This window comes from Salvelinus alpinus, chromosome 24 (assembly GCF_045679555.1).
Source record: "Salvelinus alpinus chromosome 24, SLU_Salpinus.1, whole genome shotgun sequence".
NCBI classification, from domain to species: domain Eukaryota; kingdom Metazoa; phylum Chordata; class Actinopteri; order Salmoniformes; family Salmonidae; genus Salvelinus; species Salvelinus alpinus.
Genome location: NC_092109.1, coordinates 26,909,906 through 26,928,111, shown reverse-complemented (window position 1 = coordinate 26,928,111; position 18,206 = coordinate 26,909,906). Strand labels below are relative to the sequence as shown.

Sequence of the window (18,206 nt, the reverse complement as noted above, 5' to 3'; positions counted from 1 at the left end):
ATCTCTGTGTGTGTCCAAGCGTGTGAGTCTGTTTTCAGTTTGTGCTACTCTGGTCTCTCCAGAGAATCGCCCACCTTTACCCATACTCCTCTGGGAGAGAGCTGAGTGATTGGGCAGAAGATGCAGTCAGCAGCACCACTCTTGTTGCCCTCACTCCCACTTCAATGTTTCGCTTCACTCCCTCAAGCTTCCCCCTCAAGACCTCTGAAAGGTCTTTCAAAAATAACTGTTAACCATAACCATGGTAACCGATAAGCTCAAGCACGTCTATGGTAATTAGCTTGGAATTATTTTATTTATTAATTCAGCAGTTTAGATATGCCTGAGGAAATCAGATCTGCCACAGTCCAATGGACAGATTTGCTAAAAATAACACCTCACGACTCCAAGGGATGTAATTTGTGCGATTAGAATTTAGATTAGATGGGTTTATTAGTCACATGCACAGGGAAGCAGATGTAATCACAGGGTACAGTGAACTTCTTTTGCTCCGAGCTCCAGTGCAGGTAAGTAAATCAGAGGGACTGCATCTCAGTGTTAGAGGCGTCACTACGGACTCTGGTTCGATCCCGGGTTGTATCACAACCGGCCGTGATCGGGAGTCCCATAGGGCGGTGCACAATTGGCCCAGCATTGTCCGGGTTAGGGGAGGGTTTGGCTGGGGTAGGCCGTCATTGTAAATAAGAATTTGTTCTTAACTGACTTGCCTAGTTAAATAAAGGTTAAACAAATAAATAAAAATAAATACAATTAGTGTCCATTGGGGGGTGGGGGCAGGGTTCAGTGCCTTCAGAAGGTATTCACACCCTTTGACTTTTTGTTGTGTTACATCCTGAATTTAAAATGGATTACATTTTGATTTTTTTTGTAATTGGCCTACAAACAATACCCCATAATTTCAAAGTGGAATTATGTTTTCTGTATTTTTTACAAATTAATTAAAACTGAAAATCTGAAATGTCTTGAGTCAGTAAGTATTCAACCCCTTTGTTATGGCAAGCCTAAATAAGTTCAGGTGTAAAAATATGCTTAAAAGTCACATGGACTCAATCTGTGTGCAATAATAGTGTTTACCATTATTTTTGGATGACTACCTCCTCTCTGTACCCCGCACATACAATTATCTGTAATGTCGCGCAGTCGAGCAGTGAAATTCAACCACAAAGACCATGGAGGTTTTCCAATACCTCACAAGGAAGGGCACCTAGTGGTAGATGGTTAAAAATATAAAAAGCAGACATTGAATATCCCTTTGAGGATGCCGAAGTTATTAGTTACACTTTGGATGATGTATCAATACACCCAGTCAATACAAAGATACAGGCGTCCTTCCTAACTCAGTTGCCGGAGAGGAAGAAAACCGCTCAGGGATTTCACCATGTGGCCAATGGGGACTTTAAAACAGTTACTGAGGATGGATCAACAACATTGTAGTTACTCCAATATACTAACCTAATTGACAGAGTGAAAAGAAGGAAGCCTGTACAGAATAACAGATACAGTAGGAGGCACCCCTGCCAACCTCATGCAGCCTGCAGATAAAAGGCCCCCTAGCCAGCACCATGCAGCCTGCAGATAAGAGACACCCTAGCCAGCACCATGCAGCCTGCAGATACGAGGCACCCTAGCCAGCACCATGCAGCCTGCAGATAAGAGGCACCCTAGCCAGCACCATGCAGCCTGCAGATAAGAGGCACCCTAGCCAGCACCTTGCAGCCTGCAGATAGAAGGCCCCCCAGCCAGCACCATGCAGCCTGCAGATAAGAGGCACCCTAGCCAGCACCATGCAGCCTGCAGATAAGAGGCACCCTAGCCAGCACCATGCAGCCTGCAGATAAGAGGCACCCTAGCCAGCACCATGCAGCCTGCAGATAAAAGGCCCCCTAGCCAGCACCTTGCAGCCTGCAGATAAGAGACACCCTAGCCAGCACCATGCAGCCTGCAGATAAGAGGCACCCTAGCCAGCACCATGCAGCCTGCAGATAAGAGGCACCCTAGCCAGCACCATGCAGCCTGCAGATAAGAGGCACCCTAGCCAGCACATGTAGCCTGCAGATAAGAGGCACCCTAGCCAGCACCATGCAGCCTGCAGATAAGAGGCACCCTAGCCAGCACCATGCAGCCTGCAGATAAGAGACACCCTAGCCAGCCCTGCAGATAGGTGGCAACTCAGGTCAGGTCCTATCAGCCTGTGTTTATGGCTGAGGTCACGATGCACCCCAGGCATACACATACACACTAATCCAGAAATACACACAAACCTACGTAAATACCTGTATACACACAATCATCTTGTACTCATTATTTACTCATTGTGTGAGGAAAGAGAAGAGGTGGAAGAGAAGGGTGGTAGTGTTGTGAGCCTGAAAAAATGTTTGCTGGATCTAATGTTACATTTACATAAGACACTGCCGGAAAAGATTTGGCATCAGAACATTCCAGCTGTGCCAATGAGAGAAGAAAAAGTATTTGTAACGAGAGGATGAAAGGACAGAGGGTACAGTAAAAAAGGAAAGATCTTGGAACATAAGGACATAAACAGGAGAGAGTTGGAGGGAGAGGGTGAGAAAGACAAAGAAGCCTGAAATGGAAACAGTAAAGAACATCTTGTAAACTGACACTTCAATTGTGTCTTTAGCCTCAAGGAGAGGGTAGTGAGAGGAAGGTCTTAGTCCTGCATGAATTCAGGTTTAGAATCCACACACGCACACACTGAAACATATATGTACACACACACACATACGCACACGCGCCACCACACACACAAACACACTACTTTGCACAATCCACAAAGGCAGCGCAGGCACACAGACAAGCTTATGCTGAAATATCACATTGAAGGCTGATACAGCATTAAAGTAAAAGTAATGTGGCCACATACACACACACACACACACACACACACACACACACACACACACACACACACACACACACATACACACTTTGAGGAGAGACAGAGGGCCAGAGTAAGAGTACCACACAGATCTTACTGTACCACACAGATCTTACTGTACCACACAGATCTTACTGTACCACACAGATCTTACAGTACCACACAGATCTTACTGTACCACATAGATCTTACTGTACCACACAGATCTTACAGTACCACATAGATCTTACTGTACCACACAGATCTCACTGTACCACACAGATCTTACAGTACCACACAGATCTTACAGTACCACATAGATCTTACTGTACCACACAGATCTTACTGTACCACACAGATCTTACAGTACCACATAGATCTTACTATACCACACAGATCTTACAGTACCACACAGATCTTACAGTACCACATAGATCTTACAGTACCACATTGATCTTACTGTACCACACAGATCTTACTGTACCACACAGATCTTACAGTACCACATAGATCTTACTGTACCACACAGATCTTACTGTACCACACAGATCTTACAGTACCACATAGATCTTACTGTACCACATAGATCTTACTGTACCACATAGATCTTACAGTACCACATAGATCTTACTGTACCACACAGATCTTACTGTACCACATAGATCTTACTGTACCACACAGATCTTACAGTACCACACAGATCTTACTGTACCACACAGATCTTACAGTACAGCATAGATCTTACTGTACCACACAGATATTACTGTGCCACACAGATCTTACAGTACCACACAGATCTTACGGTGCCACACAGAGCTGTAAAGCAGGGCGAAAAATAAGAGAGCCAGTCTTGTTTTTGCTCACTGTAAAATACCATCAAACAGAGACACACCATTCCACGATAGGCCATGCTAAACCGACCGTGGCACCTAGATTAGGGTTGCCATGGGAAACTGGGAAACAGTTCACAATTAGCATATTCTCAATGGCTGATTGCAATTGTTGCAGGCCGTTTCTGTGTACTCTTTTTTCAGTTATTGAGTCTCTTTATCTATGTGTGATAGTTTTTGCTCGTGTGCAGGTTTTTGCTCGTGTGCACACACACACACACACACACACACACACACACACACACACACACACACACACACACACACACACACACACACACACACACACACACACACACACACACACACACACACACACACACACACACACACACACACACACACTATTGGCTTCTGGGATTCAGGAGTGGCAGTTAGCCTAGCGATTAAGAACGTAGGGCCAGTTACCGAAAGGTCGCTGGGTCGAGCAGACTAGTTGGAAAATATGTGGATGTGCCCTTGAGCAAGACTTGAGTGCAAAAATTAGGTAAACAACCTCTCCCTCAACGTCAGCAAAACAAAGGAGCTGATTGTGGACTTTCAGGAGGAACCAGGTTGGGCACTCCCCCATCCTCATCAACATTGCCACTGTGGAGACAGTCAAAAACATTTATCCTGCCCCAACCCCCCAATGGACACTTATCATTGTTATAGCTGTAAATATGTACAGTTTCTTTCCTTCTTAATGCGTTTGAGCCAATCAGTTGAGTTGTGAAAAGGTAGGGGTGGTATACAGAAGATAGCCCTATTTGGTAAAACACCAAGTCCATATTATGGGAAGAACAGCTCAAAAAAGTAAAGAGAGAAGAAGTCCATCATTTCTTTAAGACATGAAGGTCAGTCATTGAGGAAAATGTCAAGAAATTTGAACGTTTCTTCAAGTGCAGTCGCAAAAACCATCAAGCGCTGATAAAACTGTCTCTCATGAGATCCGCTACAGGAAAGGAAGACCCAGAGATACCTCTGCTGCAGAGGATAAGTTAATTAGAGTTATCAGCCTTAGAAATTTCAGCCCAAATAAATGCTTCACAGAGTTCAAGTAACAGACACATCTCAACATCAACTGTTTAGAGGAGACAGAGTGAATCAGGCCTTCATGGTCGAATTGCTGCAAAGAAAACACTACTAAAGGACACCAATAAGAAGAAGAGACTTGCTTGGGCCAACAAACACGAGCAATGGATATTAGACCGGTGGAAATCTGTCCTTTGGTCTGATGAGTCCAAATTTGAGATTTTTGGTTCCAATCGCCATGTCTTTGTGAGACGCAGAGTAGGTGAACGGATGATCTCCGCGTGTGTGGTTCCCACTGTGAAGCATGGAGGAGGAAGTGTGATGGTGTTGGGGTCCTTTGCTGGTGACAATGTCATTGATTTATTTAGAATTCATGGCACACTTAACCAGCATCGCTACCACAGCATTCTGCAGTGATACGCCATCCCATCTGGTTTGCACTTAGTGGGACTATCATTTGTTTTTCAAATGATAGTCCCCCAACACACCTCCAGGCTGTGTAAGGGCTATTTGATCAAGAAGGAGAGTGATGGAGTGCTGCATCAGATGACCTGGCCTCCACAATCACCCAACTTCAACCCAATTGAGATGGTTTGGAATGAGTTGGACCGCAGAGTGAAGGAAAAGCAACCAACAAGTGCTCAGCATATGCGGGAACTCCTTCAAGACTGTTGGAAAAGCATTCCTGGTGAAGCTGGTTGAGAGAATGTCAAGAGTGTGCAAAGCTGTCATCAAGGCAAAGGGTAGCTACTTTGAAGAATCTAAAATATATTTTGATTTGTTAAACACTTTTTTGTTTACTACATGATTCCATAAGTGTTATTTCATCGTTTTGATGTCTTCACTATTACTCTACAATGTAGAAAATTGTCAAAAATAAAGAAAAACCCTTGAATGAGTAGGTGTGTCTATACTCTTGACTGGCACTCTCCTCGCCCCTGTAACTACTCCCCAGGTCGTTGCTGTAAATGAGAATGTGTTCTTAGTCAACTTACCTGGTAAAATACGGGTTAAAAAAAAAGTAAAAAATAAATATACAATGATTCTTTTTTATTATTGTCTCATTCACTTTTTTTTTTTTTACCTACACTGTTGGAGCTTGGAGCATAAGAATTTCACTGTACCCTATGATTACCTTTGCGACCCTGTGCATGTGACTAATACAGTTATCTAATCGAATTGAATTGCTCCTGTAAATTGCTTTGGATAAGAGTGTCTACTAAAACGTAAATTCACACTCCATTATACTGACTGTCCCTCGGAGGAGAGTTCAATGGTTACAACATATCCAGAGAGGAACCAGTGTGTTCATGTAGCAGAGGGGGAGAGAGAGAGAGAGAGAGAGAGAGAGAGAGAGAGAGAGAGAGAGAGAGAGAGAGAGAGAGAGAGAGAGAGAGAGAGAGAGAGAGAGAGAGAGAGAGAGAGAGAGAGAGAGAGAGAGAGAGAGAGAGAGAGAGAGAGAGAGAGAGAGAGAGAGAGAGAGAGAGAGAGAGAGAGAGAGAGAGAGAGAGAGAGAGAGAGAGAGAGAGAGAGAGAGAGAGAGAGAGAGAGAGAGAGAGAGAGAGAGAGAGAGAGAGAGAGAGAGAGAGAGAGAGAGAGAGAGAGAGAGAGAGAGAGAGAGAGAGAGAGAGAGAGAGAGAGAGAGAGAGAGAGAGAGAGAGAGAGAGAGAGAGAGAGAGAGAGAGAGAGAGAGAGAGAGAGAGAGAGAGAGAGAGAGAGAGAGAGAGAGAGAGAGAGAGAGAGAGAGAGAGAGAGAGAGAGAGAGAGAGAGAGAGAGAGAGAGAGAGAGAGAGAGAGAGAGACTGACAGTAGTGCCAGGAACTGGCCAGCCTTTATGCTTAGTTTTCAACACTTGCATTACCAAGTATCAAACCAAAACTGTCAGTTAGAGGGACTGCTCAACTACCACTGAGTGAAATAGCGCCAGTGAAATGTTCACAATTGTGGTTTAATTTAACTGCCATCTAATACTGCCTGGTTCATTTGACAGTGATGGATTGACTAGTGTAGATTTTGCAGCCCAGAGAAAGTGAACAGGTTGTTCTCACTTTTTCCAGCCTGTGATATCATTGAGAACATAGACTAATGGCCAGCGTCTGAATGATTTGATTAGTCTTCATTGAAGAAGCTCAATAAAAGGGTGCTGAACCTGAGGAGCCAGAGCCCGTGCCTCCAGCCACTCTCACAGCCCTCTGCAGACACCAGGTAGAGCAGGCAGTGTGTGAAGAAGAGGATGATAAAGTGGACAATAGACTGTATGTGATAAGAGGAGCTTTATCAGTCAGAGTGGTCAAGTGCTGTATATAGAAATAGAGCAGCATTTAGCTATCTGTCAGGTCTCCCTGAGCTGTGTTGCCATAGTGACACACCATGCAGCACTTTTCTGCTGATGTGGTGATAGGAGGTGAGGGATAGAGACAGCAGGCCACTGACACCAGAGGGAGATACAATCAGATAGCTGTGTGAAGGAGGTAAGGAAAGAGGAAAATGCAGGGATAAAGGACAGGCGTAGGAGAGGACCTGGTGAAACAGGATGGGGGGGTAGAGAGTAAAGACACAGAAGTTGCCTAGGGGGAGTAAACAGAGGATACGCCAGTGTCACAACTTGAGCTCATCACTTAGTTCCTCAGGGGCGATGACGGGGCAACAACGGGGCATCACTTGATGGATGTGACACCACTGTTCACTACTGTCAGCCTCAAGCTTGACCCAGCACCAAGCTAATGTCACTGTTACCCTAGCTAATGTCACTATTACACTAGCTAATGTCACTTTTACACTAGCTAATGTCACTGTTACCCTAGCTAATGTCACTATTACACTAGCTAATGTCACTGTTACACTAGCTAATGTCACTATTACACTAGCTAATGTCACTTTTACTCTAGCTAATGTCAATGTTACACCAGCTAATGTCAATGTTACCCTAGCTAATGTCACTATTACACTAGCTAATGTCACTTTTACACTAGCTAATGTCACTGTTACCCTAGCTAATGTCACTATTACACTAGCTAATGTCACTGTTACACTAGCTAATGTCACTATTACACTAGCTAATGTCACTTTTACTCTAGCTAATGTCAATGTTACACCAGCTAATGTCAATGTTACCCTAGCTAATGTCACTATTACACTAGCTAATGTCACTTTTACACTAGCTAATGTCACTGTTACCCTAGCTAATGTCACTATTACACTAGCTAATGTCACTGTTACACTAGCTAATGTCACTATTACACTAGCTAATGTCACTTTTACTCTAGCTAATGTCAATGTTACACCAGCTAATGTGTCAATGTTACCCTAGCTAATGTCAATGTTACTTCCTCTTCCATATATTATTTATATTATGTACAATATCACATCTACGATACGTAACGTGGAGGTAAAGAAGGATGCCAGTGCAAATAAGAGAACTGAAAAAAAGCAGAAGAGCTAAAGGAGTGTTAGTTGAGGAGGGTGCGGTACCTTTAGTGAGGGTCCCAAAGATGAGTCTGCGTAAAGACTGGATGAACTTGAGCACCCCCTGTCTGCAGCGGCAGGTACAGCCAGCCATCCTGACACAGAGACAGAGAAAATCCCTGGAGAAACTCTACCACTGTCCTTCTCACCCACTCCTAATAGAGTAGAGTAGGTAAAAGAGTCTCTCAAAGGGTCCTTATAGGAGAGAGGAATGCCTCCTTCAAAGTGTTGATGGGAGTCTAAGGTGGAGAAATATATCCACTGGTTCCTTACACGCGAAGGAGGTACTCTTTGAAATGATCCTGGTAGAAAACACAAATCTTCTTGATAATGTCCTTAGAGAAGAGATTGGATCCTCACTGGAAAAACTGTGAGGAAAGATGAAATCGCTTTTAAGTTAGAGGTAGCCTTTCTAACATTGATGCATTCAAACTCAATAATTTACTCATTCAGACAAACACTCACTTAATCACTGACACACTCAATCACACACTCACTAATACACTAACTCACTCAAACACACACACACACACACACACACACACACACACACACACACACACACACACACACACACACACACACACACACACACACACACACACACACACACACACACACACACACACACACACACACACACACACACACACACACACACACACGCTCTGTTGTACAGACACAAAACAGCCAACAAGTGACACAAAGAGATGTTGGTAGGTAAGAAATACTCTGACCTCTGTCTCTCAAACTTTTAAAAGGAAAAGTTGTTTTCGGCTGTCGGATGAGAAGGGAAATATGAATAACCATCGTGGAGAGCCGAGTGTACTGCTGAAAGTTCCCTGTGTCCATGGAGATGACGAGTACCTCCTCTCCCCTCCTGTACTCTGTATTTATGTCTATTTGATCACCCTCTATCTCCCCCTCTCTGTCTCAGTTTCTGGTGTGTTTCTCTGCATGTCTCTGTGGACAGCCAGCGGGGTCTCTCTCTCTCTGTGTTGGCTGGTCCTCTCTGGGCTGCTTGTAGCTGCAGCCCTGTGGCTGTGCTGTGCTGCTGTGTAGTGTAGCTGTGTAGCTCTGCTCCAGGACAGATCGCTGCAGCAGAGAACACCAGCCACCACCCCGACCGCTTGCGCTCTCTCTCTCTCCTCTCTCTCTCTCTCTCCTCTCTCTCTTTCGCTCTCTCTCTCTACCCCTCTCTCTCTCACACACATACACACTCTTCCTACACTACTCTGGCGCATACCCACTTGCAGATGAGCCCCCCTAAAAACTGACATCCCTCTGCTCCATCTTCCCCTTCCACCATGTAATCTCTTTTTTCTTTATTTCAATTTATTTTAAGTGAGCCTTAAGCCACTGATTATTATTTGCAGTCACCGGGTTGGATTGTGACTGCTAGAGGAGGAAGTCACTGAGATGACAGTACACTCTTAGAAAAAAGGGTCCCAAAAGGATTCTTCGGCTGTCCCAATAAGATAACTCTTTTTGGTTACAGGTAGAAAGAACCCTTTTTGGTTACAGGTAGAAAGAACCCTTTTGGGTTCCATGTAGAACACTATGTGGAAAGGGTTCTACATGGAACCAAAAATGGTTTTACCTGGAACCATAAGAGTTCTATCTGGCACGAAAAAGGGTTCTTTAAAAGGTTATCCTATGGGGACAGCTGAAGAACCCTTTTAGATTCTAGATAGCACCTTTTTTTCTAAGAGTGAAGTAGGACGAGTTATTGGAATTATTGTGTGAAGAGGCTGTGGAAGGACGGGATAGAGGGATGGATGGAAGGCTGGAAGGGGGAAAGGTGGGGAATAGGTATGAGGCTATTTTCTCTTGAACCATTTGGTCTATCTACTAGAAACTCATGGGGGGGGGGGGCTTCGATCATGAGGACAATGTGGAAAAACATTGATGTACTTTAACATGCATGAAAAGGTGATCTCAGTCACAGTGCTTCATTTGAGCTGGATTCTGCCGGGACAGGATCCGGCACCTCTCAGATTTGACCTTATTTGTTTTGGCATCTATTTGCCCGGCTTGTGTACCTCACGCGGCATTATTTATACCATTTGTTCACTGTTTGCACTGTATTTTTTTTTTTAAAGCAATCAGAGTTAAATCAAGTTGCTTCCTGGTTATTTCTCCCGCCTAGCAGAAAAGCATCATGTAAAAGCACAGTGAAGAGGTCCCTGTGTCAACACGTCACATAGCCAAGGCTAGTCGTCTCCCTACTGAAGTTGAAACTGAGGGAAAGACAAATCAGAAATTAATAACAAAAGGCAATCAACTTTAGTGAAGTTGATCAAGTCCAAAAATCCTGAAAAACATGGTGAATCGAACCTGTCAGTGCCGGATGAGAGGAGTGAAAAGCAAACTGCTTCTGATGGCGATGCCTTAGCTACCTGGAGCAGGTGTAATTTGGACGGAGGCTCAGGTCAAGACCAAGCAAACTTATAACCCCCGGCTTGTCAAGCAAAATTCAAAGCTGGGCTGGACAACATAGAAACTAAGAAAAGAGTGGGTGGAATGTACAGTAACATCCTCTACCTCCGATGTAAAAAAGCAACAAAAAGCCCTCAGAAAAAAAGTATTTTGAACATGCCCAAACCAAGTCCCATTTAACGGCAGCAAGCAATGTAGACAAGGCTAAAGAGGACATCTTATTAACACAGGTTGTAGTTAACGTTCAAAATAAAAACATAGACACTACAGCCAGAGTCTTCTGAACAGCTTACAAGGATGCTAAATGGCACAGACCCGCTCACAGTTTTGAGCAAGATATTGATTGTCAGGAGTTAAATAGACTTGACATGGGGACAATTCTCCATTCCAATGTTGCTTGCTCCAACCTACAGTGCCTTGCAAAAGTATTTAACCCCCTTGGCGTTTTTCCTATTTTGTTGCATTACAACCTGTAATGGGAAGAATATGGCACCACAAAAAACTTGCCAAGTGAGGGCCGCCCACCAAAACTCACAGACCAGTCAAGGAGGGAATTAATCAGAGAGGCAACAAAGAGACCAAAGACAACAATGAAGGAGCTGCAAAGCTCCACAGCGGAGATTGGAGTATCTGTCAATAGAACCACTTTAAGCCGTACACCCCACAGAGCTGGACATACGGAAGAATGGCCAGAAAAAAGCCATTGCTTAAAGAAAAAAATAAGCAAACACGTTTGGTGTTAACCAAAAGGCATGTAGGAGACTCCCCAAACATATGGAGAAGGTACTCTGGTCAGATGAGACTAAAATTGAGCTTTTTGGAAAACGCTTTGTCTGGCACAAACCCAACACCTCTCATCACCCCGAGAACAACATCCCCACAGTGAAGCATGGTGGTGGCAGCATCATGCTGTGGGGATGTTTTTCATTGGCAGGGACTGGAAAACTCGTCATAATTGAAGGAATGATGGATGGCGCTAAATACAGGGAAATTCTTGAGGGAAACCTGTTTCACTCTTCCAGAGATTTGAGACTGGGGCGGAGGTTCACCTTCCAGCAGGACAATGACCCGAAGCATACTGCTAAAGCAACATTCGAGTGGTTTAAGCGAAAACATTTAAATGTCTTGGAATGGCCTAGTTAAAGCCCAAACCTCAATCCAATTGAGAATCTGTGGTATGACTTAAAGATTGCTGTACAGCAGCCGGAACCTATGCAACTTGAAGGAGCTGGAGCAGTTTTGCCTTGAAGAATGGGCAAAAATCCCAATGGCTAGATGTGCCAAGCTTATAGAGACATATCTCAAGAGTCTTGCAGCTGTAATTGCTGCAAAAGGTGGCTCTACAAAGTATTGACTTGGTGGGAGTGAATAGTTATGCACGCTCAAATTTCAGTTTTTTGTTTCACAATAAAAAATATTTTGCATCTTCAAAGTGGTAGGCATGTTGTGTAAATCAAATGATACAACCCCCCCAAAATCAATTTTAATTCGAGGTTGTAAGGCAACAAAATAGGAAAAATGCCAAGGGAGGTGAATACTTTTGCAAGGCACTTTACAGCAGCATATTTAATCCGAATTGAAGCGAAAACTATTTGAAAGAATAGTACAGTGCTCTCCCAAAATCAGCCTAATGCTCGATGAGGCTACTAGTTTGAATAAAAAAGAGTGCCTTGTGTCACGTTCGTCATATGAAGGAGACCAAGGTGCAGCGTGGTATGCATACATTCTTCTTTTAATTAAAGAAAGAACACTGAACAAACTAACAAAACAACAAAACGAACGAAACGTGAAGCTATATGAATAGTGCAGACAGGCAACTAAACATAGAACAAGAACCCACAAACACCAAAGGGAAATGGCTACCTAAATATGATCCCCAATCAGAGACAACGATAAACAGCTGCCTCTGATTGGGAACCATATCAGGCCACCATAGACATACAAATCACCTAGACCTACAAAAACTAACGTATCCACCCTAGTCACACCCTGACCTAACCAAAATATAAAGAAAACAGCGATATCTCAGGTCAGGGCGTGACACCTTGATTGTATACATCAAACTTCAGCTGGCAGATAAGAACGTACCAGCTAACATTTTTGTTGATCTTGTGGAACTGGAGGAATTATCTGCTGGAGGAATTGTCCGTAATCTGTTATCTGCATTAGAGGGTGTAAAGTTTACTGAGGACTTTATCTCCAAAACCCTCATTGGAATTACGTGTGATGGTGCGTCTGTCATGCTGGGACGCAAGAGCGGAGTAACAGCAAGGCTCCAGGCCCTCTTCCCAAATATAACTGTTTGGCACTGCTCGGCACACAGGCTTGAGCTCGCAGTAGGCGATGTGGTAAAAGAGATGGGAGCTATCAAACATTAGAAAATATTTATGGACAAGCTATATGTGCTTCATAGCGTATCCAACAAAAAACGAATGGAGCTGGTAGACTCCAATCAAATTGTAGAAACAACTCAAGGATGATCAATGGAAACAGGATGCACCTGAGCTCAATTTCGAGTCTCATAGCAAAGGGTCTGAATACTTATGCAAATAAGGTATTTCTGTTTTTTCTTTTTAATACATTTGCAAAATATTCTACAAACCTGCTTTCACTTTGTCATTATGGGTTATTGTGTGTAGATTGTTGAAGATTTTTCTTGTATTTAATCAATTTTAGAATAAGACTGTAACGTAACAAAATGTGGAAAAAGTCAAGGGGTCTGAATACTTTCTGAAGGCACTGTATATTCTGATATCAAATCAAATGATTGTGATATGTTTGTTCTACTGCTACATTGATATCTTGAAAAGTATGTGACATTCAAGTCTTGTAAGCCCCACAGCTGAGTATGTGTGCATATGCATATGGCAGGTTTTAATTTGAGAAACTATAAGAGGAAATAGTTTCTATAACTATGTCAGATAGAGTGTCTGCCTGACAGAACCGCCCATTTTGAACGAACTGTATAAAATGGTGGGTTAAGAATTAACATATCAGACCAGAGTGACCTCGGGCTGTAGCTCACGTTTAAAGTGGTTTGAACTCTGAATCTCAACACGAGGTAGAGACGATAGTCAAGTCCCGGACAATCACTGGTCACGGCTGATTAGCTGTCCTTAGTAAAGTATCTTCGAAAGTGAATTTAAGTGGGACCATTCTACTACTCTTCTCAAATCACCGTAGTACGCTACTCTCATCACCTCACTGGGAACCATCGACACGGCTGGCTAGCCTATCTTCAAAGAAGCATCTTCCTTAATGGAAGTAGAATAAACTCTAGTTCTGTTCAGGACTGAGGAGAGAGGAGAACAACAGTGGAAGACGGGTGGGAAACCCTTTTGGACAATCAGAGCCTTACAAGCGTGCCGCGAAAAGGCCCAACTCCCTTTCCAAGGCGGCCTGATTCCGACAGAAATACATGATGAACCAAGGCATTTCACGTAAATACATTCATGATTTCTTACTCAAAGAGGGCGGGGGTTTGTGTGCAAAGTATATGATTTCTGTGAGAGTAGCTTCTAAATGTACCAAAGTATTATGTCTGTCCCTCTCTCTCTCTCGCCCTCTCCATGTATTTTGTAACTAGCAGCCATATTGTTATCAGTCCGCTAGGGACCTGTTTCTAATGTATTAAGTGTGTATGTTTATCCTGTGTTACCATTTATTTAGCTAGTAAATAAATAATTAAACAAATTTGTGTATTACTGAATCATAAGCAAGGCTCAGGTTTTTGCAGATGCAAGGTTACGACTGTTCAGACTGATGATATAATACGAGGTTATGATTAATAAGTTGACTGTTTATGGATGTTTAATTCAGGAGATGGTAACTCTTTAAAGAACTGCTCTCGTGGTGCCCCAAATCCTAATGAAGTAATTGTTACATGATTAATTTAATCTGGTAACAATTAAACATAGTTAGTTGATTAGATAAATATCAGTCTACAGATTAATTAATGTAAAGTCACGACACTAGAATGAGATTCACTTACTATGATCTCTCTCCCTCTCTGCTCTGATAGACATGAGCCTGAACTCTCATCTCTCAAGCATTGCACTTAATCATTTATTTAGACTCTATGCTGTAGGCCACCGAAAGAGAGATGGGCTTTTGGCACGAGTGCATGAGCCATCACCAGTGAATGAGCTGTGCATCATTGGGTGAGTCAGTGAAACTGGAAAGCATTTTTAGGACTATCATTTCCTCCTCATATTGTAGCCTACAATATGTGTCTTCACACACGTATCCTAGGCTATTGATGGATTCAAGACAAGTTTTTTTTTATTGATCTCTGATTCTCAGTTTGTCAGTGTCAAAGTAGCCTGATATTTTGATCATTTGTGTTGTATTAACAAAGATTCTGCCAAAGTATCCAGTCATGTAAAATGATGTAGAATTGCATGAAATGCATTTATAAAAGGCCAACATTTTCCCGGACATTATGCTACTAAAAATGTTTCCCATGTGTGCCACTTCTGTAAGTGTCTCTACTCTACTGCTCTATGTCACTACGCAAATGCGATGATATGAATGCAATGCTTTATTATTTTTTATTTTATGCGTTCCGGAACCTCAGAACTCCCTAGGTCAACTCCCTCTCGTGTTCACTGTTTGTTCCGGAACATCCTGATTTACAAATTAAGCACTGCTCAGTCATGCCCACAGGCACATGCATGGACAAATGTAAACACTATCGCATAGAAACACACCCATAAAGCCATATACTCTATACACACATGTGCACCTAAATACCATGTTAGCAACCTGCTTTATAATGATAAGCAACAAACACAGGTATAGCCACCTGTCACTAAATGGAAACAACACACAGAGAGTACTGGCGGGGAAAGAGAACAGGGCATGTAGGCTTTGTGTAGTGTCTTGCCAGTACAGCTAGAGGCATACAGCTGCATACCAGGATAGCAATAACTCTTTCAAAATAAACAATATACCTGCCACATAAGAGAGAGAGAGAGAGAGAGAGAGAGAGAGAGAGAGAGAGAGAGAGAGAGAGAGAGAGAGAGAGAGAGAGAGAGAGAGAGAGAGAGAGAGAGAGAGAGAGAGAGAGAGAGAGAGAGAGAGAGAGAGAGAGAGAGAGAGAGAGAGAGAGAGAGAGAGAGAGAGAGAGAGAGAGAGAGAGAGAGAGAGAGAGAGAGAGAGAGAGAGAGAGAGAGAGAGAGAGAGAGAGAGAGAGAGAGAGAGAGAGAGAGAGAGAGAGAGAGAGAGAGAGAGAGAGAGAGAGAGAGAGAGAGAGAGAGAGAGAGAGAGAGACTTTTGTTGGGGTTGTACATGATCAAGTGTATACTGTACATGTCTAACAGTGAGGGGGGAACTTCACGAGAGGGAGGGGGGTACATAGAGGATGAGAAGATATAGATGTCTGCGGGAGAAGGGGAGGAGTGCTTGATTGATGAGAAGTGAAGGATGCACTCTGATAGCTGGTTTAAATATAGATAGGCATTAAGGGGTCTAGTTTCCTGAATTTCCGCCTGACTGACGTGCCCAAAGTAAACTGCCTGTTACTTAGGCCCAGAAGCCAGGATATGCACATAATTGGTAGCATTGGATAGAAAACACTTTGAAGTTTCTAAAACTAAAATAATGTCTGAGACTTTAACAGAATTAATATGGCAGGCAGAAATCCAAAGAAAATCCAGCCGGAAAATGTATTTGTTTGGAAACCTATTGTTTCTATGTAAATGTGTCTCCCAGATTGAAATTCCTATGGCTTCCACTACATGTCAACAGTCTTTATTCAAGGTGTCAGGCTTGTTTTTTGAAAAACTAACAAGTATTTGAAGTTTTTGTGAGAAGAGCACCGGAACAATATCAGTCTTTCGGCGCGCGAGGGAGAGGGTGCGCGCTTACTAATTTTCCTTTCCTATTGGACATACTACTTTCCGTATGAAATATTATAGTTTATTTACATTTTAGAGTACCTGAGGACTAAATAGAAATGTCGTTTGACTTGTTTGGATGAGGTTTAGCAGTAGCTTTTTGGACTCCTTTGTCTCCATGTTGAACGAGTGGATTACTGATATTGATGGTGGCAACTAAACAGACGTTTTGGGATATAAAGAAGGATTTCATCTAACAAAACGACCATTCATGTTGTAGCTGTGACCCTTGGGATTGCAAACAGAGGAAGATCTTCAAAAGTAAGTGATTTATTTAATTGCTATTTGTGATTTTATGAAGCCTGTGCTGGTTGAATAATATGTTGATGTGGGGCGCCGTCCTCAGACAATCACATGGCATGCTTTCGCCGTAAAGCCTTTTTGAAATCGGACAACGCAGTTAGATTAACAAGAATTTAAACTTTGAAATTATATAAGACACTTGTATGTTCATCAATGTTTAATATTACGATAATTTATTTGAATTGCGCGCCCTCCAATTTCACCGGATGTTGTCAGCTTGTGTCCCGCTAGCGGGATGCCTATCCCTTAAATGCAGAGAGGGAGTGAGAGAGAATTAATTGACAGTATAGCAAGTTAGTAACAAACACATCATCATCACACTCGCTAAGACTGATACCACTCATTATGATACACTGTATATCACATGCATAACTCATAATACACAATCTGTCAAAATGAGTACCTGCACCTATTTCACTCCAAATCAAACACTGTGTATCAGCTCAGTTCACACTCAATTAAAACCAGATCAGTGAAGAGATGTATGATATGGTGATTTCATGTTCGCATTAAATGTGTAAGATAGTTATGTATGATCTAATGTATTTATCTGTGTATGTATATGCTGGTGGTGTGGTGTGTGTATGTGTGTGTGTATAACGCTAATTAGTGTAAAGCTGATTGATCTTGGTGTGATGATATTCGGGAACCAGCCAGTGAAGTTTGAAGTTACTAAGCGGCTTGTAATGATGGATTTGTTCTACAGCCTCTCTGCTGTCTGTGGCCTCATCATGTACTCATTATGCTTTTAAAGGCCCTCAGCAGAAAGTGAACTCTGGAGCAGACTTAGTTCAGCATGCTGATAGCATGATAGGCTCTCCATATCCCACTGTGCCACTAAAAAGGTACTGCTTAATTACATAGTGGTGCTAGCACAATGAAGTGCAGTACAACAGCTCCCTGGGTGCCTAGTGTGGCAGCCCCCCACACCTCTCCAAAACCTCTATTTGTATGTGTATGTATGTGTGTCTTTCGTAGGGGTTGGGTTAAAAGCAAAAGTCAAATTTCGGTTGGCCCTTGTGTGCAATTGACCAATAAAATGATCGTAATCTTAATCAGCCTATTTATTGTCCCATTGGTGCGTCATCGTGCAACGCTAGCCTAAATGGAACTCTGCCATAAGATTGCTCTACCTCTTCATGCAGTGTTGCCACTTTGCTCCCTGTGCAGTAAAAACAATCCTTCTAAAGGGCAAACAAACGGTAATGCTATTATTTGACTGGAAAGCACTGCTGCTATGTCGAAAAGGTATGAAGTCAGGAGCAGCTCCACTAGCATTACAGTACACTATACAGCATACCAACTACTGTAGCAATTCTACAT

General features: G+C 42.8%; 1 protein-coding gene across 1 annotated transcript in view; it reads right to left on the bottom strand.

Annotated features, from left to right (window-relative positions):
* The window catches only part of LOC139552450 (A-type potassium channel modulatory protein KCNIP1-like), a 53,890-nt gene extending 45,439 nt beyond the window's left edge, over positions 1–8,451 (bottom strand). The window contains exon 1 of the mRNA XM_071364209.1: positions 8,251–8,451. Within this exon, the coding sequence (XP_071220310.1) occupies positions 8,251–8,338 (88 nt within the window). The 5' untranslated portion in view covers positions 8,339–8,451. The remainder of the gene's footprint in view (positions 1–8,250) is intronic.
* Between the last annotated feature and the right edge of the window lie 9,755 nt (positions 8,452–18,206).